The sequence below is a fragment of the Oncorhynchus keta genome, chromosome 4, assembly GCF_023373465.1.
Source record: "Oncorhynchus keta strain PuntledgeMale-10-30-2019 chromosome 4, Oket_V2, whole genome shotgun sequence".
Classification (NCBI taxonomy): Eukaryota; Metazoa; Chordata; class Actinopteri; order Salmoniformes; family Salmonidae; genus Oncorhynchus; species Oncorhynchus keta.
In genome coordinates, this window is record NC_068424.1 from 65,421,968 (window position 1) to 65,448,724 (window position 26,757).

The 26,757-nt window shown below is 43.0% G+C and overlaps 1 protein-coding gene across 2 annotated transcripts; it reads right to left on the reverse strand.

The window, feature by feature from the left end:
- Positions 1-415: 415 nt before the first annotated feature.
- On the reverse strand, positions 416-25,195 carry LOC118380737 (BEN domain-containing protein 4). 2 transcript variants are annotated; one of them, XM_052512676.1, is made up of 6 exons: positions 23,982-25,195; positions 19,887-20,483; positions 18,830-18,921; positions 14,781-14,807; positions 13,225-13,465; positions 416-4,549 (listed from the first exon to the last, which is right to left on the reverse strand). In XM_052512676.1, exons 1-6 carry the CDS (start codon positions 24,493-24,495, stop codon positions 4,317-4,319), a joined length of 1,704 nt encoding a protein of 567 aa, XP_052368636.1. In that variant the 5' UTR covers positions 24,496-25,195; the 3' UTR covers positions 416-4,316. The 2 variants fall into 2 exon arrangements, with proteins under 2 accessions (XP_052368636.1, XP_052368642.1); XM_052512682.1 differs by lacking the exon at positions 14,781-14,807.
- Positions 25,196-26,757: the final 1,562 nt, after the last annotated feature.

The window sequence follows — 26,757 nt, forward strand, 5'->3', positions numbered from 1 at the left end:
GCAACTTTTAGAAGGTATTGGCTCACAAGCTGCTCCTGGAGAATATCCTGATGATCAAGAACCAGAGGGTGGAAGCTGAGGTGTAAAGGCTATGCAGACAGCTGTCCATCAAACTGGTGGTTTACAGTATTTAGCTGACCTGGCGAATACATGACCCTCTTGAAAATAGCCATAGAAGTACTGGCGCAAGTAGGCCTGCCGTGTTGTGTAAGAGGGTGTGTGTGACTCAATGGGCAGTAGTAATTACATCTGCCACACTGTGTTGATCTGTAATTGTAGGTCAGTAAAACCAGTTAATTTATCTCATTGAGCAAACCCCCCCAAAATGACATAATTTAGAATAACAGAATGTATCACTATATAATATCTGCTAAGTATGTGAGGTGATTGTATACATAAATCATGTATGATCAAGTCAAATAGGATGGAATGTTTATTTCATCATAAATAAAAACACAAGCATCATATTGTTGTAAAAATCTACTTGGGAGTTTCACAGTGTTGACACAGTCACTTGGAGAATAAAGGATTATTTGTCAGAATGTGCAGTAATCACGGGGAAATATTTACAATCAAAACAGTACGCGTCACGACAACAGAACCTCACTAACAAGGTCTCTGTGGCACTTTTCTACTTTGCTGAGGCATTTAAGAGAGAATACATATTTAAAGACTACCTTTACACACTTTTCAAATGGGCTATTGTTATTAACAATTATGTTATTATTATAGTTATTCACCACACACACACTGCATGTCTTTGTTTTTCAATGTAACTTTACCAAGTTGTAGTCAACAGTAAAATGTTATACATTCAAATGTATAAAACGAGTGCAGTACACTATCGAAGGACAAGAATGTCCCAAATTAAATAAGTATAATGAAAAACACAGCAGACTTCTCTCTCCCTATTGGTACAATGATTCACAATGAATCACTGCTTTGGTTGAAGCCACATTGATAGATATTTAGTATAGTTAAGGACTGTGAGAGAAAATGTTTGGTATTGATGAACATCTTCTTCACTTATTGACATTCTCTATTATAATCAACTCCAGAAATGACTGAAAGACCAGGAAGTAACATAATGATGAATTCTGCAACAGTTAGTATAATGGCAGGTGTTTTGGAAGGTGAAAGGCTCAAATCTCTTCATTAGATGTGTACTAGAGAGCTCTTCTCAACGGTCGCTTCTGTGACAGTTTGGGCAGCGCATTGAGGGATATCGACATTTTTAAGTAGATAATTTCTTCTTCTTGTACTTCAAGTTTGAGTGTAGGTAGTTTGAAAATAAACTGAAAAGGTGCATACCAACAGCTACTATGCTGAAGTGTGTAAAGAACAGGTATAAAGTCAAGGTTGGTGATTTACTGCCACCTGCAGTTACGGAATATTTGCTCAGGAGTATAATTAATTGGTTGACTGACCCTGCTGTCCTGGATGGAATTCTATGATCCTTCCTTAACTCATAGCAAGTCCTACCCAGTTGATGACACCAAAATGGGGAAAGCCCTATGAGGAGCTGCCCATGCTGTCACAGAAGTGGCCATCGAGAGGAGCTCTCTACTACACATCTATGGTATATAATAATAATACAAATAATAAACTTGGTGGGTGCTTACATTTGTCCTATTTCACACAAGTGTGTATTAATTGGGAATGTGTTTTTTGCATATCCCACTCTCCCTGAGACACCTGTGGAGAGTGGAGTCACGGGTCAGGGTCTGCCATTATCAATGGTGACCATGGAGCAATTTGGGGTAAGTGCCTTACTCAAGGGCACATCAACAGATTTCTCACCTTGAGGATTCGAACTAGTAACCTTTCGGTTACTGCCCAAACGCTCTAAACGATAAGACTACCTGCCGCCCTTATCTTATGATTTTAGTAGTCTAGAAGCAGTCTGACACTAGCTAGCATTATGGGTACTGTAGTTCTTGGGAGTATAATTATAATATTATAGTCATTTAGCAAACACAGTTAACACACATACAGTACACTATTCAGTATTATGTGGCCCATGTGGCAAACCCATAACTCAGTGATGCAAGCACCATGTTCTGAACAACTAAGTCATCAGAACTATAGATATACACATGGGTGTTAAAGTTTATCTTAAAGGTCCAATGCAGCCATTTTTATCTCAACATCAAATCATTTCAGGGTAACAATTAAGTATCTTACTGTGATTGGTTTCAATTAAAATGGTAAAAAGGAAACAGAAATAGCTTCTTAGCAAAGAGACTGTCTGTGAGTGGTCTGAGTGGGGAGGGGAAAACAGAAAACGATCTGTTATTGGCAGAGAGATTTGGAACTCTCTTTCTTATTGGTCTAACTAATTTACCACCTGGTGATGTCAACAGGCAGGCCAAAACTCCATCCCACCAAAACAGGCTGACATTTCTGGCAGTCGTTTCAAACAGCTCTTACACGATAAGGGCATTATTAGGATTTTCACAGTATTATTCCAACCTCCTAGTGCGGAAATATATATCAGACACAGGACATCTAGATTTGACTGCACTGGACCTTTAAGGCATTTCAAATATAGTGTTTCTTGCTGTGTGTGTGTGCGTGTGTGTGTGTGTGGGGGGGTTATCATTCCAAAGTTTCAAACTCGTCTGGGCTTTTGTGGTTTTCTCTACCACCAATCTCTTGAATATTTACCATCAATGAATTGAAATGTATCACGATTAAATACAATCAATGGCAATCCATCAATCAATAGTCATCGTACAGTTGCACAAATCCTGCATGTCTACTTTAATTATCTTTGGTTAGCATAAGTTGCCTGGCTGATACCAAAGATCCAGGCCTCTGAGTCTGGGGAGGGAGGCTGTTTGATGTTGTCAGCACGATGTGTCAATAATGAAATGGGCTGTGCTTTTTCTGGTTGGTTCTCATCTGTCTATCGTACCCAAACACCCACAGGCACAGCCACACACATCTGCCGGGCTCCGCCCCCTTCCAATACAATTGATGGCTTTTCAAACCCCCAGGAAAAAGTTTCAGAGAACCAACCAATGTAGCTGCTCTCTGAGACAACCGGAATATGACTTTCTGAAGACTGTATTTAGACCAGTGGGGCGCAGTGTGTCGTGTACCACGTGGGTTTGGGCGTCAGCCAGAACATAATACAAGAGGGAGTTTTGTCTAAAGTAGCCAACATAATATATCTGTACAAGGAAGGATAATGTCTCATTTTCTCTTCTCATTACAGATATCATAACGACCATCTCAATCAGTACATCATAGTACAGTACATTCCAGTATATTCTTGGCCATGTTCTATAGCAAAAGGAAACTGTTATAATCCTCATTGAAAAACTACACACTAGATTTGTCTTAATTGTCATTTGGAAATGACCCAGTTACAGTCAGACCTACTGATTGCTGTAGCTCCCTTAGTTTGCGAAATTCTGTATTACTGTATGTAACCCTTTTCTAAAATTTTCCACAAAGCAATGGCAGAAGGAAGACTGAGGGAAAACTAGCGTTGTAGTTTTACAAACAGTTGAATGCTTTCATGTAACTTAATAAATGCATATTACAACATTGGAACATTTGAGCAGAACCCCCCCAAGAAAATAAGCCCCAAAAACAGCTGTTTTAGAATGTTCAATGGGGAGACTATTTCCTCTTGAATGTTGTTTGAATGTTATTTTCCTGCCCTGCTCTGTAGCATTACGGAAGAAGAGCAGGTTAGTACCAGTTGGTTCGGCCTACAGTTCTAACATTCTCATCCTCATTGTCTTACGTCAGATAGCGTTAGTTTCATCTGAACCAGTGTTATGATACTGATGACTTGTCACCACAGATGGTCTGTTTAGGATTCTACTGTTGTGGCTTGATGGAGTAGGCCCACATCGCCATCTAGTGGGCGTGTCGGGGACAACAGTTGTTTACAACTAGCATTGTAGCTAAGACTAACTCTAACCCTTTTCCTAACCTGCCACACTAATTATCCTAACCTGCCACACTAATTATCCTAACCTGCTATGTAAACAAACCATCTGTGGTGACAAATCAGCAGCATCATCACCTCGGTTGAGGGACTAACATCGCGTAGGAGTGACGCCACATGTTAGAAGACAGTGGTCAGGATTAAATCCAAGTCGCATTGTAGAGCAACGCCCTAAACAGCCAACAATGTGCCCTTTAAAGCTAATTTACGCTTGAGACAACATTTGCAGCGTTCACCATGAATGCGATCTCTGTGAAATTGCCTTTAAAAAGGCGCACTGTCGGCTGTCTAGTGTGCTTCTCAATAACGCACCTTGGATTGAATCCTGACCAAGGCTTCATTCCTTCTCCTTTCAATCCCCCAGGCCATTGTGAGAGCCCTTCAGGTACACTTCCTCCTGTGACAGGGGCCCGTCGTAAGCCTCCATGTAAAGACTGCTAGTGCTACTGCCACTGCTGCCCAGGAAGGTGCCCACGGCCCGACCCTGGCGAGCATGGCCCACCGCGTCGCTGAACACCTTGTTGATCTGCTCCTCAGAAGGCATCCACCAGTCCGGGTTAGAGGCACAGTGCATTCGGATAAACTCTGAGGAGTACAAGTAAATATTTGTTATGATTAGAAAAACAAACTGCACAAAATTTGATGTTGCCAACATCTGTTCACCAATCTCTTTAGAAGCATACATGTTGCTGTAGTACCCATCTCTTCAGTTTAATAAAAAAAAAAAAAAATATTTCACCTTTATTTAACCAGGTAGGCTAGTTGAGAACAAGTTCTCATTTGCAACTGCGACCTGGCCAAGATAAAGCATAGCAGTGTGAGCAGACAACACAGAGTTACACATGGAGTAAACAATTAACAAGTCAACAACACAATAGGAAAAAAAAGGGGAGTCTATATACATTGTGTGCAAAAGGCATGAGGTAGGCGAATAATTACAATTTTGCAGATGAACACTGGAGTGATAAATGATCAGATGGTCATGTACAGGTAAAGATATTGGTGTGCAAAAGAGCAGAAAAGTAAATAAATAAAAACAGTATGGGGATGAGGTAGGTAAAAATGGGTGGGCTATTTGCCGATAGACTATGTACAGCTGCAGCGATCGGTTAGCTGCTCAGATAGCAGATGTTTGAAGTTGGTGAGGGAGATAAAAGTCTCCAGCTTCAGCGATTTTTGCAATTCGTTCCAGTCACAGGCAGCAGAGAACTGGAACGAAAGGCGGCCAAATGAGGTGTTGGCTTTAGGGATGATCAGTGAGATACACCTGCTGGAGCGCGTGCTACGGATGGGTGTTGCCATCGTGACCAGTGAACTGAGATAAGGCGGAGCTTTACCTAGCATGGACTTGTAGATGACCCGGAGCCAGTGGGTCTGGCGACGAATATGTAGCGAGGGCCAGCCGACTAGAGCGTACAAGTCGCAGTGGTGGGTGGTATAAGGTGCTTTAGTGACAAAACGGATGGCACAGTGAAACTGCATCCAGTTTTCTGAGTAGAGTGTTGGAAGCAATTTTGTAGATGACATCGGCGAAGTCGAGGATCGGTAGGATAGTCAGTTTTACTAGGGTAAGTTTGGCGGGGTGAGTGAAGGAGGCTTTGTTGCGGAATAGAAAGCCGACTCTTGATTTGATTTTCGATTGGAGATGTTTGATATGAGTCTGGGAGGAGAGTTTACAGTCTAGCCAGACACCAAGGTACTTATAGATATCCACATATTCAAGGTTGGAACCATCCAGGGTGGTGATGCTGGTCGGACGTGCGGGTGCAGGCAGCGAACGGTTGAAAAGCATGCATTTGGTTTTACTAGCGTTTAAGAGCAGTTGGAGGCCACGGAAGGAGTGTTGTATGGCATTGAAGCTCGTTTGGAGGTTAGATAGCACAGTGTCCAAGGACGGGCCGGAAGTATATAGAATGGTGTCGTCTGCGTAGAGGTGGATCAGGGAATCGCCCGCAGCAAGAGCAACATCATTGATATATACAGAAAAAGAGTCGGCCCGAGGATTGAACCCTGTGGCACCCCATAGAGACTTCCAGAGGACCGGACAGCATGCCCTCCGATTTGACACACTGAACTCTGTCTGCAAAGTAATTGGTGAACCAGGCAAGGCAGTCATCCGAAAAACCGAGGCTACTGAGTCTGCCGATAAGAATATGGTGATTGACCGAGTCGAAAGCCTTGGCAAGGTCGATGAAGACGGCTGCACAGTACTGTCTTTTATCGATGGTGGTTATGATATCGTTTAGTACCTTGAGCATGGCTGAGGTGCACCCGTGACCGGCTCGGAAACCAGATTGCACAGCGGAGAAGGTACGGTGGGATTCGAGATGGTCAGTGACCTGTTTGTTGACTTGGCTTTCGAAGACCTGAGATAGGCAGGGCAGGATGGATATAAGTCTGTAACAGTTTGGGTCCAGGGTGTCTCCCCCTTTGAAGTGGGGGATGACTGCGGCAGCTTTCCAGTCCTTGGGGATCTCAGACGATATGAAAGAGAGGTTGAACAGGCTGGTAATAGGGGTTGCGACAATGGCGGCGGATAGTTTCAGAAAATAGAGGATCCAGATTGTCAAGCCCAGCTGATTTGTACGGGTCCAGGTTTTGCAGCTCTTTCAGAACATCTGCGATCTGGATTTGGGTAAAAGAGAACCTGGAGAGGCTTGGGCGAGTAGCTGCGGGGGGGGGCGGAGCTGTTGGCCGAGGTTGGAGTAGCCAGGCGGAAGGCATGACCAGCCGTTGAGAAATGCTTGTTGAAGTTTTCGATAATCATGGATTTATCGGTGGTGATCGTGTTACCTAGCCTCAGTGCAGTGGGCAGCTGGGAGGAGGTGCTCTTGTTCTCCATGGACTTCACAGTGTCCCAGAACTTTTTGGAGTTGGAGCTACAGGATGCAAACTTCTGCCTGAAGAAGCTGGCCATAGCTTTCCTGACTGACTGCGTGTATTGGTTCCTGACTTCCCTGAACAGTTGCATATCGCGGGGACTGTTCGATGCTATTGCAGTCCGCCACATGATGTTTTTGTGCTGGTCGAGGGCAGTCAGGTCTGGAGTGAACCAAGGGCTATATCTGTTCTTAGTTCTGCATTTTTTGAACGAAGCATGCTTATCTAAAATAGTGAGGAAGTTACTTTTAAAGAATGACCAGGCGTCCTCAACTGACTGGATGAGGTCAATGTCCGTCCAGGATACCCGGGCCAGGTCGATTAGAAAGGCCTTCTCACAGAAGTGTTTTAGGGAGCGTTTGACAGTGATGAGGGGTGGTCGTTTGACTGCGTAGCATACATGTTCCTGGAGTACCCATCTCTTTAGTAGCATACATGTTGCTGTAGTACCCATCTCTTTAGTAGCATACATGTTGCTGTAGTACCCATCTCTTTAGTAGCATACATGTTGCTGAAGTACCCATCTCTTTAGTAGCATACATGTTGCTGTAGTACCCATCTCTTTAGTAGCATACATGTTGCTGGAGTACCCATCTCTTTAGTAGCGTACATGTTGCTGTAGTACCCATCTCTTTAGTAGCATACATGTTGCTGTAGTACCCATCTCTATAATAGCATACATGTTGCTGTAGTACCCATCTCTATAATAGCATACATGTTGCTGTAGTACCCATCTCTATAATAGCATACATGTTGCTGTAGTACCCATCTCTATAATAGCATACATGTTGCTGTAGTACCCATCTCTTTAGTAGCATACATGTTGCTGTAGTACCCATCTCTTTAATAGCATACATGTTGCTGTAGTACCCATCTCTTTAGTAGCATACATCTTGCTGTAGTACCCATCTCTTTAATAGCATACATGTTGCTGTAGTACCCATCTCTTTAGTAGCATACATGTTGCTGTAGTACCCATCTCTATAATAGCATACATGTTGCTGTAGTACCCATCTCTATAATAGCATACATGTTGCAGTAGTACCCATCTCTTTAGTAGCATACATGTTGCTGTAGTACCCATCTCTTTAATAGCATACATGTTGCTGTAGTACCCATGTCTTTAGTAGCATACATGTTGCTGTAGTACCCGTGTCTTTAGTAGCATACATGTTGCTATAGTACCCATCTCTTTAGTAGCATACATGTTGCTGTAGTACCCATCTCTTTAGTAGCATACATGTTGCTATAGTACCCATCTCTTTAATAGCATACATGTTGCTACAGTACCCATCTCTTTAGTAGCATACATGTTGCTGTAGTACCCATCTCTTTAATAGCATACATGTTGCTACAGTACCCATCTCTTTAATAGCATACATGTTGCTGTAGTACCCGTGTCTTTAGTAGCATACATGTTGCTATAGTACCCATCTCTTTAGTAGTATACATGTTGCTATAGTACCCATCTCTTTAATAGCATACATGTTGCTACAGTACCCATCTCTTTAATAGTATATATGTTGCTGTAGTACCCATCTCTTTAGTAGCATACATGTTGCTGTAGTACCCATCTCTTTAGTAGCATACATGTTGCTGTAGTACCCATCTCTATAATAGCATACATGTTGCTGTAGTACCCATCTCTATAATAGCATACATGTTGCTGTAGTACCCATCTCTTTAGTAGCATACATGTTGCTGTAGTACCCATCTCTTTAATAGCATACATGTTGCTGTAGTACCCATCTCTTTAGTAGCATACATGTTGCTGTAGTACCCATCTCTTTAGTAGCATACATGTTGCTGTAGTACCCATCTCTATAATAGCATACATGTTGAAGTAATACCCATCTCTTTAGTAGCATACATGTTGCTGTAGTACCCATCTCGTTAATAGCATACATGTTGCTGTAGTACCCATCTCTTTAATAGCATACATGTTGCTGTAGTACCCATGTCTTTAGTAGCATACATGTTGCTGTAGTACCCATCTCTTCAGTAGCATACATGTTGCTGAAGTACCCATCTCTTTAGTAGCATACATGTTGCTGTAGTACCCATCTCTTTAGTAGCATACATGTTGCTGGAGTACCCATCTCTTTAGTAGCATACATGTTGCTGTAGTACCCATCTCTTTAGTAGCATACATGTTGCTGTAGTACCCATCTCTTTAATAGCATACATGTTGCTGTAGTACCCATCTCTATAATAGCATACATGTTGCTGTAGTACCCATCTCTTAAGTAGCATACATGTTGCTGTAGTACCCATCTCTTTAGTAGCATACATGTTGCTGTAGTACCCATCTCTTTAGTAGCATACATGTTGCTGTAGTACCCATCTCTTTAATAGCATACATGTTGCTGTAGTACCCATCTCTATAATAGCATACATGTTGCTGTAGTACCCGTGTCTTTAGTAGCATACATGTTGCTGTAGTACCCATCTCTATAATAGCATACATGTTGCTGTAGTACCCATCTCTATAATAGCATACATGTTGCTGTAGTACCCATCTCTTAAGTAGCATACATGTTGCTGTAGTACCCATCTCTTTAGTAGCATACATGTTGCTGTAGTTCCCATATCTTTAGTAGCATACATGTTGCTGTAGTACCCATCTATTTAATAGCATACATGTTGCTGTAGTACCCATCTCTATAATAGCATACATGTTGCTGTAGTACCCGTGTCTTTAGTAGCATACATGTTGCTGTAGTACCCATCTCTATAATAGCATACATGTTGCTGTTGTACCCATCTCTTTAGTAGCATACATGTTGCTGTAGTACCCATCTCTTAAGTAGCATACATGTTGCTGTAGTACCCATCTCTATAATAGCATACATGTTGCTGTAGTACCCATCTCTTAAGTAGCATACATGTTGCTGTAGTACCCATCTCTATAATAGCATACATGTTGCTGTAGTACCCATCTCTATAATAGCATACATGTTGCTGTAGTACCCATCTCTATAATAGCATACATGTTGCTGTAGTACCCATCTCTTTAGTAGCATACATGTTGCTGTAGTACCCATCTCTTTAATAGCATACGTTTTGCTGTAGTTCCCATATCTTTAGTAGCATACATGTTGCTGTAGTACCCATCTCTTTAATAGCATACATGTTGCTGTAGTACCCATCTCTTTAATAGCATACATGTTGCTAGTAGTACCCATCTCTTTAATAGCATACATTTGCTGTAGTACCCATATCTTTAATAGCATACATTTGCTGTAGTTCCCATCTCTTTAATAGCATACATGTTGCTGTAGTACCCATCTCTTTAATAGCATACATGTTGCTGTAGTACCCATGTCTTTAATAGCATACATGTTGCTGTAGTACCCATGTCTATAATAGCATACATGTTGCTGTAGTACCCATCTCTTTAGTAGCATACATGTTGCTGTTGTACCCATCTCTTTAATAGCATACATGTTGCTGTAGTACCCATCTCTTTAATAGCATACATGTTGCTGTAGTACCCATCTTTATAATAGCATACATGTTGCTGTAGTACCCATCTTTATAATAGCATACATGTTGCTGTAGTACCCATCTCTTTAATAGCATACATGTTGCTGTAGTACCCATCTCTTTAGTAGCATACATGTTGCTGTAGTACCCATCTCTATAATAGCATACATGTTGCTGTAGAACCCATCTCTATAATAGCATACATGTTGCTGTAGAACCCATCTCTATAATAGCATACATGTTGCTGTAGTACCCATCTCTTTAGTAGCATACATGTTGCTGTAGTACCCATCTCTTTAGTAGCATACATGTTGCTGTAGTACCCATCTCTTTAGTAGCATACATGTTGCTGTAGTACCCGTGTCTTTAGTAGCATACATGTTGCTGTAGTACCCATCTCTATAATAGCATACATGTTGCTGTTGTACCCATCTCTTTAGTAGCATACATGTTGCTGTAGTACCCATCTCTTTAATAGCATACATGTTGCTGTAGTACCCATCTCTATAATAGCATACATGTTGCTGTAGTACCCATCTTTATAATAGCATACATGTTGCTGTAGTACCCATCTCTATAATAGCATACATGTTGCTGTAGTACCCATCTCTATAATAGCATACATGTTGCTGTAGTACCCATCTCTATAATAGCATACATGTTGCTGTAGTACCCATCTCTATAATAGCATACATGTTGCTGTAGAACCCATCTCTATAATAGCATACATGTTGCTGTAGTACCCATCTCTTTAGTAGCATACATGTTGCTGTAGTACCCATCTCTTTAGTAGCATACATGTTGCTGTAGTACCCATCTCTATAATAGCATACATGTTGCTGTAGTACCCATCTCTTTAGTAGCATACATGTTGCTGTAGTACCCATCTCTTTAGTAGCATACATGTTGCTGTAGTACCCATCTCTATAATAGCATACATGTTGCTGTAGTACCCATCTCTTTAATAGCATACGTTTTGCTGTAGTTCCCATATCTTTAGTAGCATACATGTTGCTGTAGTACCCATCTCTTTAATAGCATACATGTTGCTGTAGTACCCATCTCTATAATAGCATACATGTTGCTGTAGTACCCGTGTCTTTAGTAGCATACATGTTGCTGTAGTACCCATCTCTATAATAGCATACATGTTGCTGTTGTACCCATCTCTTTAGTAGCATACATGTTGCTGTAGTACCCATCTCTTTAATAGCATACATGTTGCTGTAGTACCCATCTCTATAATAGCATACATGTTGCTGTAGTACCCATCTTTATAATAGCATACATGTTGCTGTAGTACCCATCTCTATAATAGCATACATGTTGCTGTAGTACCCATCTCTTTAGTAGCATACATGTTGCTGTAGTACCCATCTCTATAATAGCATACATGTTGCTGTAGTACCCATCTCTATAATAGCATACATGTTGCTGTAGAACCCATCTCTATAATAGCATACATGTTGCTGTAGTACCCATCTCTTTAGTAGCATACATGTTGCTGTAGTACCCATCTCTTTAGTAGCATACATGTTGCTGTAGTACCCATCTCTTTAGTAGCATACATGTTGCTGTAGTACCCGTGTCTTTAGTAGCATACATGTTGCTGTAGTACCCATCTCTATAATAGCATACATGTTGCTGTTGTACCCATCTCTTTAGTAGCATACATGTTGCTGTAGTACCCATCTCTTTAATAGCATACATGTTGCTGTAGTACCCATCTCTATAATAGCATACATGTTGCTGTAGTACCCATCTCTATAATAGCATACATGTTGCTGTAGTACCCATCTCTTTAGTAGCATACATGTTGCTGTAGTACCCATCTCTATAATAGCATACATGTTGCTGTAGTACCCATCTCTTTAATAGCATACATGTTGCTGTAGTACCCATCTCTATAATAGCATACATGTTGCTGTAGTACCCATCTCTATAATAGCATACATGTTGCTGTAGTACCCATCTCTTTAGTAGCATACATGTTGCTGTAGTACCCATCTCTATAATAGCATACATGTTGCTGTAGTACCCATCTCTATAATAGCATACATGTTGCTGTAGAACCCATCTCTATAATAGCATACATGTTGCTGTAGTACCCATCTCTTTAGTAGCATACATGTTGCTGTAGTACCCATCTCTTTAGTAGCATACATGTTGCTGTAGTACCCATCTCTTTAGTAGCATACATGTTGCTGTAGTACCCATCTCTTTAGTAGCATACATGTTGCTGTAGTACCCATCTCTTTAGTAGCATACATGTTGCTGTAGTACCCATCTCTTTAGTAGCATACATGTTGCTGTAGTACCCATCTCTTTAGTAGCATACATGTTGCTGTAGTACCCATCTCTATAATAGCATACATGTTGGTGTAGTACCCATCTCTTTAGTAGCATACATGTTGCTGTAGTACCCATCTCTTTAGTAGCATACATGTTGCTGTAGTACCCATCTCTTTAGTAGCATACATGTTTACATTTACATTTAAGTCATTTAGCAGACGCTCTTATCCAGAGCGACGTACATGTTGCTGTAGTACCCATCTCTATAATAGCATACATGTTGCTATAGTACCCATCTCTTTAGTAGCATACATGTTGCTGTAGTACCCATCTCTATAATAGCATACATCTTGCTGTAGTACCCATCTCTTTAGTAGCATACATCTTGCTGTAGTACCCATCTCTATAATAGCATACATCTTGCTGTAGTACCCATCTCTATAATAGCATACATCTTGCTGTAGTACCCGTGTCTTTAGTAGCATACATGTTGCTGTAGTACCCATCTCTTTAACAGCATACATGTTGCTGTAGTACCCATCTCTTTAACAGCATACATGTTGCTGTAGTACCCATCTCTTTACTAGAGATGCCGCCAGTACCTCTGAGGCAGGTGACTTTGACGGGGTTGAGGGGCCGTCTCTCCGGCCCAGGCTCTCCTGAGTGAACTGAGCGTTTCCTCTTGCCCAGGCCGCACGAGTACTTGAGCTCGTCCGTAGTGAAGACGAACCGGATCAGGTAGCGCAGCAGCCGCCGGCCATCTTTCTTGGACGAGTTGACTGCCTCGTCCCACTGCTTGTTGGTGATGAAGAGGGGGTAGTTCCCCAGGAGCTGTTTACTGCCCTGAGGAGGGGTATGAAGAAGTGAAGAGGGTGAGAATGACAGGAGGTAGGTGAGGGAAAGATGGCTCATAATAATGGCTGGAATGGAATGGTATAAAACCATGTTTTTGATGTGTTTGATACCATTCCATTTATTCAGTTTCAGCCATTACTATTAACCTGCCCCCCTTTAAATTGCCACAAACCACAACTGGTGAGAATGGAACGGCTTAGTTATGAGCTCTGAGTACCCTGCCATAGAGCCACCAGGGTTGGGGAAAATTCCATTTCAGTTCCGCCAATTCAGAAAGTCAACTGAAATTCCCTTTCCATTTTTTTCCTCATGAAAAACAATGAAACGAAAAAGGAAAATTGGAATTGGATTACAGTTGATTGACTGAATTGAAATGGAATTGACCCCAATCCTGAGGGGCACTAGCAGGGTATTGAAAAGTGCATTCAAGCTGTCAGAGCATTCAAAAGAAGTGCAGTCATTCATGTGTTATAACAAGGTTGTTAACGTCATGCTCAATATGTGATGGAGAACTATGATATTTTTTAGTTAGTCTAGTTTCTCAAATGAATCTAAAGCATTAATTGTGCTATACACCTGATAGCAACAATAACCAGTTCCTATCGTTGTAAACCCATTGCCCCATAGAACAAGAAGTTATTGCCAGATGTAACGGCAATGTTGAGGAAAAGGCGGTGGTGGTGTCCATGAACCTTTTCTCCATTTAACAGAACCTATTTTTATCTTGTTATGCAACACTGTTGCAAGATGATATTTTCACATCCTTAATAGAGAAGCTGATTTGAATGGCAGTTTCACATCTTGTGCCACTAGTTTCGGTTTTATCTATAAAGCTGCTGTGCAACTGAGTTGAACATCACTTAAAGGGAGTCAGTGACAACATCCCAAAAAAATCTATATATCCACTCCCCTATTTAACTGAGCTTTTAAGTGATTGTTTACTCCAAAATCAAAGTGTGTTAGACTGTCAGAGAGGAGTCCATGCCCAATGCCATTTGATGTGTCGGTCTAGCTATATGCTCGATTAAAACATGAATGGGAAAGATAGGCCCCAGTTAATTTCACATTTTAAATGGATCTATATAACAGATTGTGAAACTCTTTCTAATAGTGGACTACTTTTGACAAACTAGGATGGGGGTGGGGACGACAACGCTTCTCATGCTTCTCATGCCGAGAAATCCACCAAGGTGAGTTGGTGATATTTAAGGCCCATTAGAGTAAGGCACATTAGAAAGACACAAACTAAGTGAGGGGTCATTCCCTTACATACAGTAAGAAAACACATCTGGAAAACACAAACCTCATATAATGTTTTCTGTTCTTCTTCCTGTAGAGATAGAGCGCTCTTTAGATCTAAAAGTTCACCCTGGTGTCTTATTTTGCATCTCTCATGTAACATATATAATATACACATTGGCCGTGTCCGAATAGCCGTACTAAGCTTCTAAATAGTAGACATTTTGAGTATGCAAAAATAGAACGTTTTATGGTATGTGAAATTTCAGAAATGTAGTATGCTATATAAAGGATGTCATACTGTACTCACTTCGGCTTTTCTGAATGAGTATGGCTGGGGTCCTCCCTGGGTCAGCCCTAGCCCTCCCTGACCCTCTCCACCCATCTCCCCGGGGCAGGGAGCTGGCTGGATGGAGTTGCGTCCCCTGGCAGCCTTGGCAGGGTTTGCTCCGACTCCCCTCCCTGGGGGTCGCCCCCAGCCCTACCTGGCCCTCTGGAGCTATCTCTCATTCAATTCAGTGAAGCCCAGGTAAATGGTTGGAGTGACTAGGACTCTCTTGGAATTCATGATTCACCTGAGAGGGCCCCTGTCGGCCGGCTTCTAAATGGTTCCTCGCTCCCCACGTGGATTGGCCTCCATCGGTGGAGGCACTTTCGGAGACGGTTCACCTTTGGTGACTCTCGATAACCTTGAGCCGATCGCGCGCCCTTTGTGGCGGTGACGCTCCAATAGCGTATCTTAAAGTTGCTGCAGTTAAAAAGCCTATAGTTGGATCTCGGGACCGCCTGTCCCAGCCCCTGCTTCTTGTTGCTCCCTTGATGTGCCTAATTGAATGTCCTGTGTGGTCCAAAGCGTTGACTTTGAAAACATTTGTGTTCAAATTAGGCCCGGTAACTTGAATACCTTAGCTAGGATTAATGGAATAGGACTTTGGTTCTATTTTGTGGGTTTTTCTTCTGAACTGGCGCCATGATTAAGAGGGACGGACGGAGTTCAACCCAGAAAGCGCCACAGTTTCTTAATTGAGAAAGGTGGTAATGACAAGGGCAAGTCCTCATTCAAGGGTAATGACTGTTTATCCTGGAAACTGAATGGAGAGGACTTGCACTTAATTGGGCGTGAGGAATCCTAAAAATATCTTGGAATGCAAGTGAACCCGTAGGCAGGCATTGTTAAACTGAAACTGATCGGGCTACTTCGTGACTGGATATGCAAGATCGGATGGGCGGTGCTAAAACCTTCTCAGAAGGTCTTTCACTGTCCCGAGGCTAATCTACAGAGCTGACCACAGCAACCTAAAGGGGATCGACCTGACCAAAATAGATGGAATGATAAGAACCGCTGTGAAAGAATGGCTCCCCCACCCACGAGCACATGTAACGGGTTGCTCTATGTGAAACACCGATACGGGGGTCTAGGTATCGTGAAGCTGGCCCCCCAGATTACATCGATCCAGGCCAGAAGGATCCACCGGCAGATCAGGGAATATGGCTGCAAGCCGGTGAGAGCGACACAAAGATGCCCTCCCTCGACAACAACACAACTGGCTTAGTGACGCTGCATTTCCCAATACCGTGTGATTGGAGGCAGGAAGAAATGTGAAAATGGATATGCCTGTCAACTCAAGGTGTGGGGACGCAGGCCTTTGGCCGAGATAACATCAGCAAAACTAGGCTTACCTCCTCAGTGGGATTCGGCCAGTATAACAATGGACTGAAGTTGAGGGCAAATGTCTATCCTACTCGGGAGATGTTCAAAAGGGGAAGGCCGGAGAAGGATTCCCCTTGGAGGCACTTTCCAGCCCTGTATGAATCTTGCTGACATATACTGGGTCGATGCCAGTTGATCCAAGGAGCCTGCATAAATAGGCACAACAGGGTGTGTGACCTATCAGTAACGGAAGCCGAAAGAAGCGGATGGAACGTTATCAAGGAGATACATATCTCCATGCTGGATTGGAGACTAAGGAAACCAGACTTGATATTCGTGAGAAATGGTGCCGCTTTGGTGGTTGACGTTACAGTGCGATACGAAGACGCCGTTGACACCGTCGAGGTGGCTAGATCGGAAAAGATTGCATACTACATCACTGTTGCTGCATCAATCATTAACAAGCTGCTGGGAGTCGATAGGGTCACCTTGTTTGACTTCTTGAGAGGGGCCCTGAGCAAGTGGCCTACTCCTAACGATTAAGTATTGCAAGCTATGGGACTATCTTGGTCTTGAAGGGCGGACTTCGCAAAGCTGGAAAAACAAAGAGTCCTGCTCTACTCCATAGATCTGCTAAGAGATGTCAATCGTGTAGATCGGCTCGGCGAAGAGGCACAGAGTGATGAAGGTGTTTAAACCACATCAGGCAAGTGGGTCTGATATTCCTCCCTACTCCATAGAAGGAAAACCCTAACCGTGGTCGGGAGTCCACTTATGTGTCCGTCAGAGCATGGTGGAATACAAGGGTTTGTCGGGACAAGATCCGATAAGAAGGGTAACTGACCGGGGCTATGTGTCCATTAGTGATTATCATGGGTAACTGGGATCCCGAGACTGTTTTATCAGAGTTGGTCCCCGTTAAGATATAGTACCTTGATGCTTAAACTATTTCCACTCTTTATCTCCCCCGTTATTCATGATCGATCTGTATAATCATCAACTTGATTTAGCCAAATATAGGATATATTTATTATATTAAATATTCTGTCATTCCTTAAAGGAGGTTATCTAGCAAGCTTAGCAACTTTGTTCATTTGACTTTTGTTGGACTGCCATTACAAAGTTTGTATGATTCGACAACGCTATACGAGGGGTGCACTCCGTGTGTCCTAATTTAGATCTGTGTCCAGTTAGCCGACTGCTGAAATGCTCTGAATTAATTGAGGAACATTATGAACGGCCTGTTTTGCTATTCAAAACAATGTTGTTGGCCATCAAAGATAGTTCCTCTATCATTACTGAATATCAGTTTAATTTGCCCTGAAATCAAGGTGGCGCAGCGACAATCTTATTTGCGGAGAACCCTGGCATAGTGACCATATCTTCGTTGTACACGCTTTAAATGGGCACTTGAAAATATGAATCCCTCCATGGAACAGAGTCCTGCAGGGGTAAACGGCTAGGTTGAACTCACATGGCCCCTGGATCAGCCTAAATGTACTGTATGTCAAAGTGAAGCTATGGGACCGGCCTCGCCCAATAAATATCAAAGGGAAGAGGGGACCATGCACAGAGAAGGAAGTAAACACTGGATGACACTATAAGGGCCGTCCTCTCGCAACACACATCCACCCATACTCACACACATACAGTACGGTAACAAGCATCACAAACACAATCACACTGGCAAAACACACAGTCTTACACTTTCATATATTGGCCGAGGGCGCTACCATCCGATTCCTAGCCAAATAATCCCTCTTGTGTTGCCTTAGGTGTTCTCAAGTGCCGGACAGAAACAAGCAGTGAAAATAATACTGATTACCGCTCACCCCAGCTGAAGCACGCCGGTTAGTAGTGTCAGCCCTTGGCTCTCTCTTCTCCAGGGAAGTAATGCGTAGCACATTGATGACTAGACAGGGCGACTGACAGCCAGTCTGGAAGCCAGAAAAGGATCAGAACTACACTGACATGTGGCTAAACCGAATGATAAGCCTCGTTTAGCCAGTGCTCCTCATCTCAAAGTGAAGAAATTCAATGAAGCGGGTAAACGGTGGGCAACTTTGAGCCTCTTTAGTTAGCCAACTAGTTACCAGATACACTGCTGGACCCCCAGCCCACTCCCGAGAGCCCCTGGCCATTGACTCCCTGTCAAAATTAATGAATGGCGGGAAACATTGCAATTGCACATTAGATGACGCATTCTCAGAATGGATGAGCTTAGTATGTTGATATTTGCACGTACTGCATTCGTTTTTTACTGAACAATACATTCTAAATATAGTATGTAGTACAATTAATACACAGTGTGCAGTAAGCAAGACAGATTTCAGACACGGCCAGTATGACTAGTGATAAAACATAAAAGGTACAGTACAGTACCTGACAGAAACTGGAACAGACCAAGAGTATTTCTTTCTAGAAAGACACAGTCTGTGTTTTGAGACAAACTGATTTCTTGCCTCTGTTAGTTGTTCCTCTGCCATGGGCTGTATAAACTGGTCATGGTGCTGGAGAACAGTCTTGAAGAAGTCCAGCACATTCTGGCAGGGAGCTGGAAGGAAATCAGGGTTATAAAAGCCATCAAAAAGATTTGATTGAAGACACAGAAAGAATGTGATATATAAATCGAGTCCGGGGTGTCTAACTCTAAGTCGCTCTAGATAAGAGCATCTGCTTAATGACTAAAATGTCAAATACAGCCCCCCCCGAAATGATTGGGACAGTGACACGTTTTGGCTCTGTACTCCAGAACTTTGGATTTTAAATGATACAATGACTATTGACTATTGAGGTTAAAGTGCAGGCTGTCAGCTTTTATTTGATGGTATTTTGATCCATATCAGGTAAACCATTTACAAATTAAAACAGTTTTTGTACATAGTCCCCCCATTTTAGGGAACCAAAGGTATTGGGACAAATTCACTTCACTCAAACTTTTCTCCCCAAAGTTTCTTATTTTATTTATTTTTATTGACCCTTTATTTAACTAGGCAAGTCAGTTAAGAACAAATTCTTATTTACAAGGATGGCCTACCCCAGCCAAACCCTAACCCGGACGACACTGGGCCAAATGTGTGCCGCCCTATGACTCCCAATCACGACCGGTTGTGATACAGCCTGGAATCTAACCAGGGTCTGTAGTGACGCCTCTAGCACTGAGATAAAGTGCCTTAGACTGCTGCGCCACTCGGGAGCCCAGAAAAGTGCTGGAGTACAGAACCAAAACAACAACAAAAAATTCCAGAGGGCACTGGAATTCTTGAACTTGACATAAAAAGTTAGGTACTACATCACATGGTTACCCCCCTCATTTGGCACTGTGTCATTATTGTGACATGTCAAGTCACAGGGTAAAGACCCAAATCCACGGAGTTGTCTTGGGCAGCAAAATTAGCACATCGTCTCACTTGAGGCTTTTACGGGTGACAGCCTTCTATAGTATCCACATACCAAGTCACAATCTCACATGAATCTGCCTTTACTGGGTTCTATGATCCTGAAACCCCGGTACTGTACCTGGTATGTTGTCCATCTTGTTGCGCAGCTCTTCGTTCTCCTGCTGCAGACACAGCACCTCCTGCTCCAGCTCCACACAGCGAGGGCAGCAGCTCTCCTCCTCCTCCTCTTCCTCCTCCGGCAGGGTGGACGAGGGGTGGCCATACGAATCTGAGGGGGCCGGGGAGTTCCAGCCCCCCAGGTTGTGGCCCGGCGACCCCCCAGACTCGGGCTCAGCTGGTGGGCATCGCTCTCCCTCGAGGCCCGGGCCCGGGTGGGGCTGTTGGTTCCCGGTGAGCAGATAGCTCTGGAGGGACTCAGTGAAAATGCGCAGGAAGGCGGATGTTTGTTGTTGGCTCCAGTGGCTGTGCTGGGCTTCGTCATCAGGGTCGACGGTGGCGCTCTTGTCAAGATGTGGCGTGCCCAGGGTGGGGTAATTACCCCCCTGACCCGCGACTGGCCTTGACTCCGCCCCAGGTCCAGAGGGGCAGCTGTCCTCCTGCTTGATGTGGGAGGAGGGCAGAGGAGCTTGAGGCTCCACAAACCGGCCGTTGTTGTTGAGAAGAGTGAGGACCCGGCTACACTGCTGTGCGAAGGCATCCAAGATGAGGCGATTTTCTAGAGGAACAGAGAGCGAGTAGATAAAGATAGCCAAGACGTTCACTATGACATGAAGGCCAACCAGCATATTTTGGAGTCAAAGTTTGGGCATCAACACATTTCTACATTTCCACAGTCCTTGATTACTTGGCATTGAATTGATAGCATGGATTTTTTTTTAAACACAGAAGAGCGTGGACTAGATTAGTTGTTCATAATACTACAGTAGGATTGGTTCAGTCTTATCCCTTTCTCAGTCACCTCTACTTGACTCTCAAATTCTATATAAAGATGTTGGCGTTTCTGCTTCGCTGCTCTGGCTTCCTCCCCTCAACACCCTCACTCCCTCTATCTGGCTCTTCCTCTTTCTCTACAAGACTCATATTTTACCCGAGTACAGGTTCCCTCCATTCAATGGCACTCTTGTACAAGGAAGCTGGTTGAGTCAGACGTCAATATCTAGGCCTACACTAGTCCTTCCCTTGCCATTGTTGCCTGCGCTTGCTCTTTGAGGGTTATAGGCTTTGGTTGCAGTTGAGCACTTTTTGACAAATGCATTTGATTTGATGATATTTGATGCCCCCCCCACCCCCTCCTCTTGGGCTTAAATAATCACCCAAGCCAAACAAATGGGTTTATGATGCTACTGAGCGATAATATCATCCATAACAGCTCATAAAAACAGCTCTCCCTGTGTCCTTCTCCCAGCAGTCTCAGCACATCGGAATGAGATGATCTCGCACATCTCTCCTCTAATGATTACGAATGTGTTGCCTTCACACACAAAGAGACAAGGCAGGTAATTATGAGCGCAGACAGCTACCCACGGCGTCCTCGCTGCAACTGGGCGGGAGGCCTGGCACTCTGGCAGCCGCTGAGACGTGTCTATCGGCCTGGCGCAGATGTGTCGCATTTATTAATATGCGTGCCGTCTTTGTTTACCCGCCGAGATGTATCTGATATCATCCCCCGTGCCTCCGTCCCTCCCACCCGCCCCTCTTCTCTTGCTCCCTGGTAGTGTGCACGGGGAGACAGCCTCATAAAATGTCATTAAATACAACATGCTCCGCAGAGGCAAATTTATGAGCACCATTTATTTTCATCACAACTCTTTGGAAAAGCTTTTAAATGCAATTTGCTTTATTGTGTGTGGATCTCAGGGCTGGCGTCCTTGGGTTCCTCCTTCTGTCTGTGGGATGCAGAATGGGAAAGAAACACCACCTCTGTCTGACTGTCACCTCCAGGGAAATGTGCTCTTATCACTGGAATCATTAAATCACATGAATACTTAGTTGTGTTGGCTAGCTTTTGTCGTATGGTTAACAAAATATATACCCTTTTTGTACTATTGCGCCAAACTGACCCAAACGTTCTTGCTCGATTATTTTCTTTATGCGTTGTTCCTTTCAGCATAATTACAACAGCTTGGTTTAGGTCAACTCGGTTGGCTCAGTGAGTGAAAAGTTCTGTACTGTATCGAATGCAGATACCTAATAACTGTGTAAAACTGGGCTTTGAATTGGGTTGTTAATTAAGACAAAATTGGAAGCCCCAGTACCATAGGAGCAGGTTAGTTATAACGTAGTGATTGTTCAGGGGAGCCTATAGGCTTACCATAGAGCATGTAATACTGTATGAGGCCTGTACTTTGTCACTGCCCTGGATAATGGCATGAGGCGACATTACAACTATTATACCAATTTGGCTTAATGCTACAGCACAGTGCTAACACAGTATAAGCTAGATAGTGCTGTGTCAGCATAACAACAATCTCAGAATACTGAGCTCAACCTCCCCTGCTAGTGGAGCGATAAAGAGATCTATATCTGTGGGGGAAATATGATATCTGTTTAATTTAGTAACAACACTGCTTCCGGCTCTGGTCAAAGGTAGTGCACTATAATAGGGATATGGTGCCAATTGGGACGCAGATCAAGGTTCCTATAGAAATAGAAGTGTAGTGTATTTCTATGCTTACTCTTCCTTTGAGAAACCAGTTTGCCCGCTTTTGCTCAAAAGAAGTGCACATCATTACAATGGATATTCACACAGACATAAACACAAACACACTTCAACAACTGCACAACCCTATCACTCATTTGAGCACACACAGACCCTATAGTGGGCCTACTCAGTCATGGCTGCTTATTTTCAGTAGTACATAATATCTATCACAGGAAATTATAGAGAGATCGGAGATTGATGGAGATATGGGGGGATCAAATGAAATTTTGTCACACGCAACCAATACAACAGGTGTAGGTAGACCTTACCATGCTTACAACAAGCCCTTAACAGCAATGTTGTTTTTTATAAAATAAGAGTTAAGAAAATATTGACTAAATAAACTACAGTAAACAAAGTAACACAATAAAATAACAATAACAAGGCTATATATACAGGGGGTACTGGTACAGCGTCAATGTGCGGGGGTACAGGTTAGTTGAGGTAATTGAGGTAATATGTACATGTAGGTGTAACAGTATAACTTTAGACTGTTCCCTCGCCCATACCCGGGCGCGAACCAAGGACCCTCTGCACACATCAACAACAGTCACCCACGAAGCATCGTTAACCATCGCTCCACAAAAGCCACGGCCCTTGCAGAGCAAGAGGAACCACTACTTCAAGGTCTCAGAGCAAGTGACGTCACCGATTGAAACGCTATTTAGCGCGCACCACCGCTAACTAAGCTAGCCGTTTCACATCCTTTACATAGGTAGGGGTATCCATTGATAATAAACAGCGAGTAGCAGCAGCGTAAAGTGGATTCAACTGGTTAGTCTAGGACATGGTAAGAGCAGGTGTTCCTAATGTTTTGTACACTTAGTGTATAGATACTACTCTCTGCTGGACTGATATGCCATTATGGTTTAATTTGTTGTTCTATGACTATTTTATTAGGCTATCTGTATCATTTTAGCCTACAATACCTCAAATAGGCCTAGGCCCTACTTGTGGTGAATCGATAATTGTCTTTGTGCAAAATACAAAAAACCTTAACCAAAAACTGTTGTTTGACAACAAAATTGTGTCATTTTGGGTCAACCATGCAAATAGCCTACCTAGTAAGGTCTGGATATGGCTAAATACATACAGCATATTTTAAAATGTGTGTTTTATTACACTCATAGAAAAAAAGCTGCCCCCATAGGAGAACCCTTTGAAGAACCATTTTTTGTTCCAGGTTAAACACTTTTGGTTCCAGGTAGAACCCTATTGGGGTCCATGTAGAACCCTTTCCCCAGATAATTCTACATGGAATCCAAAAGAGTTATACCTGGAACCAAAAAAAATCCTATGAGGACAGCCAAATAGGCTTTTTGGGATCCTTTTTTCTGTGTGGGAAAGGATTGTAAATACTAACCAGAGAATGTATTTCTAACAGTGGTTGCATTGCATTTACGCGCACAGGCAACAGGCCTAGACATCCTCTAGTCTAGTCCAACACCTAATTTCTAAAATAAAGGCTAAACTTTTCCTAATTTCACTTTCTCAACAAGTTTGAAAACATACCTGAGCTTATCCCGTAAGTGCAGTCGGGAGATTCGTGGTTGAGCTCGGCTTTTCCAGGCGAATACGTGGGGTCCTGGCGCACCGCGGTGCCGCTGCCGACCCTCTCCTGGAAGCCAAGTGATGCTGCCGCCACACTCCCCACTGTTGCTGAGGTAGATGTCGCGGCTCTACTGCTGGGCCTGTTATCGCATGGGAAACGCTGTTGCTGCTGCAGCTGCGGTGTCGCGAGATACTGGCTGCTGCTGCTGATGGTGAGGGAGGTTTGGTGGAGCTGCTGCCGCTGTTGCTGATACTGTTGTTGATACGGATGATGGTGATTGAGATTGTGATTGTAGTGATGACCGCCTCCGTCTCCCAGCAGTGGGATATCGACCATTGTGGGTCTGTCGAACCGCGCCTTCCCCACCAACCGCTTGTTTGGGAAGGTCTTGAGGCTGCTGTATGGACCCCGCTGCTGACTGCACATCTTTGGGGCGCAGAGACCCTCGTCGGCTGGTTGCATTTCCCCCTCCATCACTGCAAGTTTCAACACGCAGTGGTGACTCGAGCTCGCTCTTGTCGCGTCCTTGTCTGGTGACTGGTTATTTTTTTCGTCACCGTCTCGCTGTCTGGCTCAGTTTCCCCCCCAGTAGTGCACTTTAATATTCAGAGGGTGGGCTAATTTACTGACAAGACAGAGCTCCAATCCCCAGACGGGGGGCGCCGCGTTAAAAAGTGATTGTGCCAAGCGGGAAATACAGGCGCGATCTGCACACCTCGCTGTCTGTACATTGTGTCTCTAATCGTCTTCATGAGCATACAGTTTTAAAGCAAAATTATATCGATGAAACTATAGCGGCCATTTTGCCTCTGAGGACAAACTGGGTGAAGAGAGAATATGCTACCCCTTCACTATGACAACGGTCTCAAATAAGTGTGTCTCTAAAAATGACAGCTAAAATTAATAGGATAATCTAATTGGGTTGTGTTTGGCTTTTGGAATGTTTGAAATAACCTACATGAGACCAAACATGGCATGATTGTGTACCTTTACATGTACACCAACAATTCGATATAAAAGTGATTATAGCAGAAGGCCAAGTATTGCATTTGTCATGTAAACCCTTTACTGTTTATCTTAATCGCCGCAAAGTCATAATCGAAGTAAGCATACGCCGATTAAAACACCTGGTTTTCTGAGCAATCTTTCGAATGATTAGGACATGTAAACAGTTTAAATCCGCGTTCCATGGGTTTATTTGATCTGCGCATGTGCCAGCACCGGGTAGCGCAAGCCTCTCTCAGCGCAAGTGAGGTGAGTTCAGGAAAAACTGTACATTTGTGTCTTATAAGTAGTTTCGCATACAATCAGTTGTGGAAAAAGTACCCAACAGTCATACTTGAGTAAAAGTAAAGATACCTTGATAGAGAATGACTCAAGAAAGAGTGAAAGTCACCCAGTAAAATACAACCTGAGTAAAAGTCAAAAGTATTTGTTTTTAAATATACTTAAGTATCAAAAGTAAATGTAATTGCATAAATATACTTAAGTATCAAAGTAAAAGTATAAATAATTTCAAATGCCTTATATTAGGTAAACCAGACGGCACAATTGTTTTATGTTTTATTTACATTTACGGATAGCCAGAAACACTCCGAAACTCAGACATAATTTACAAACGAAGCATATCAGCCAGATCAGAAGCAGTAGGAATGAACAGGGATGTTCTCTTCATAAGTGCGTGAATTGGACAATTTTCCTGTCCTGCTAAGCATTCAAAATGTAACGAGTACTTTTGAGTGTCAATGAAAATGTATGGAGTAAAAGGTACATTATTTTCATTAGGAATGTAGTCCATGAAATGTTTCATAATTCACTAATCAACAGCGTTTCTCATAGGTCTACGTACCATTATTATACGACCAAACAAATATAATAAGGAAATTATACAAAATAAAAGTGTCATTGTTGTTTTCCTTAGATTTACTTTTCTCTCCAAATAAATATAATGTATAGGCCTACACTCTTAGAAAAAAGGTTCCAAAAGGGTTATTCGGCTGTCCTCGTAGGGAACCCTTTCTGGTTCCAGGTAGAACCCTTGGTGGTTCCAGGTAGAACCCTTGGTGGTTCCAGGTAGCTTCTGTAGAAAGGGTTCACCTGGAACCAAAATGTTTTTTTTCAAAGGGTTCTACTGTGGGGACAGCCACAGAACCCTTTAAGGTTCTAGGCATCACAGTGAGACGCCATCTGTGTATGCTTTCCTCATTTATTTTTATCTAACCTTTATTTAACTAGGCAAATCAGCTAAGAACACATTCTTATTTACAATGATGGCCTACCAAAAGGCCTCCTGCGGGTATGATATATATATATATATATATAGGACAAAACACTACATAAAGAGTAGCATGGTAGCAACACAAAACACGTTACAAACATTATTGGGCACAGACAACAACACAAAGGGCAAGAAGGTAGAGATAACAATACATCACGCAAAGCAGCCACAACTGTCAGTAAGAGTGTCCATGATTGAGTATTTGAATGAAGAGATTGAGATAAAACTGTCCAGTTTGATTGTTTGTTGCAGCTCGTTTCAGTCGCTCGCTGCAGCGAACTGAAAAGAGGAGCGACCCAGGGATGTTTGTGCTTTGGGGACCTTTAACAGAATGTGACTGGCAGAACGGGTGTTGCATGTGGGGGATGAGGGCTGCAGTATATATCTCAGATAGGGGGGAGTGAGGCGCTTTTATAAATAAGCATCAACCAGTTGGTCGTGCGACGGGTACACAGAGA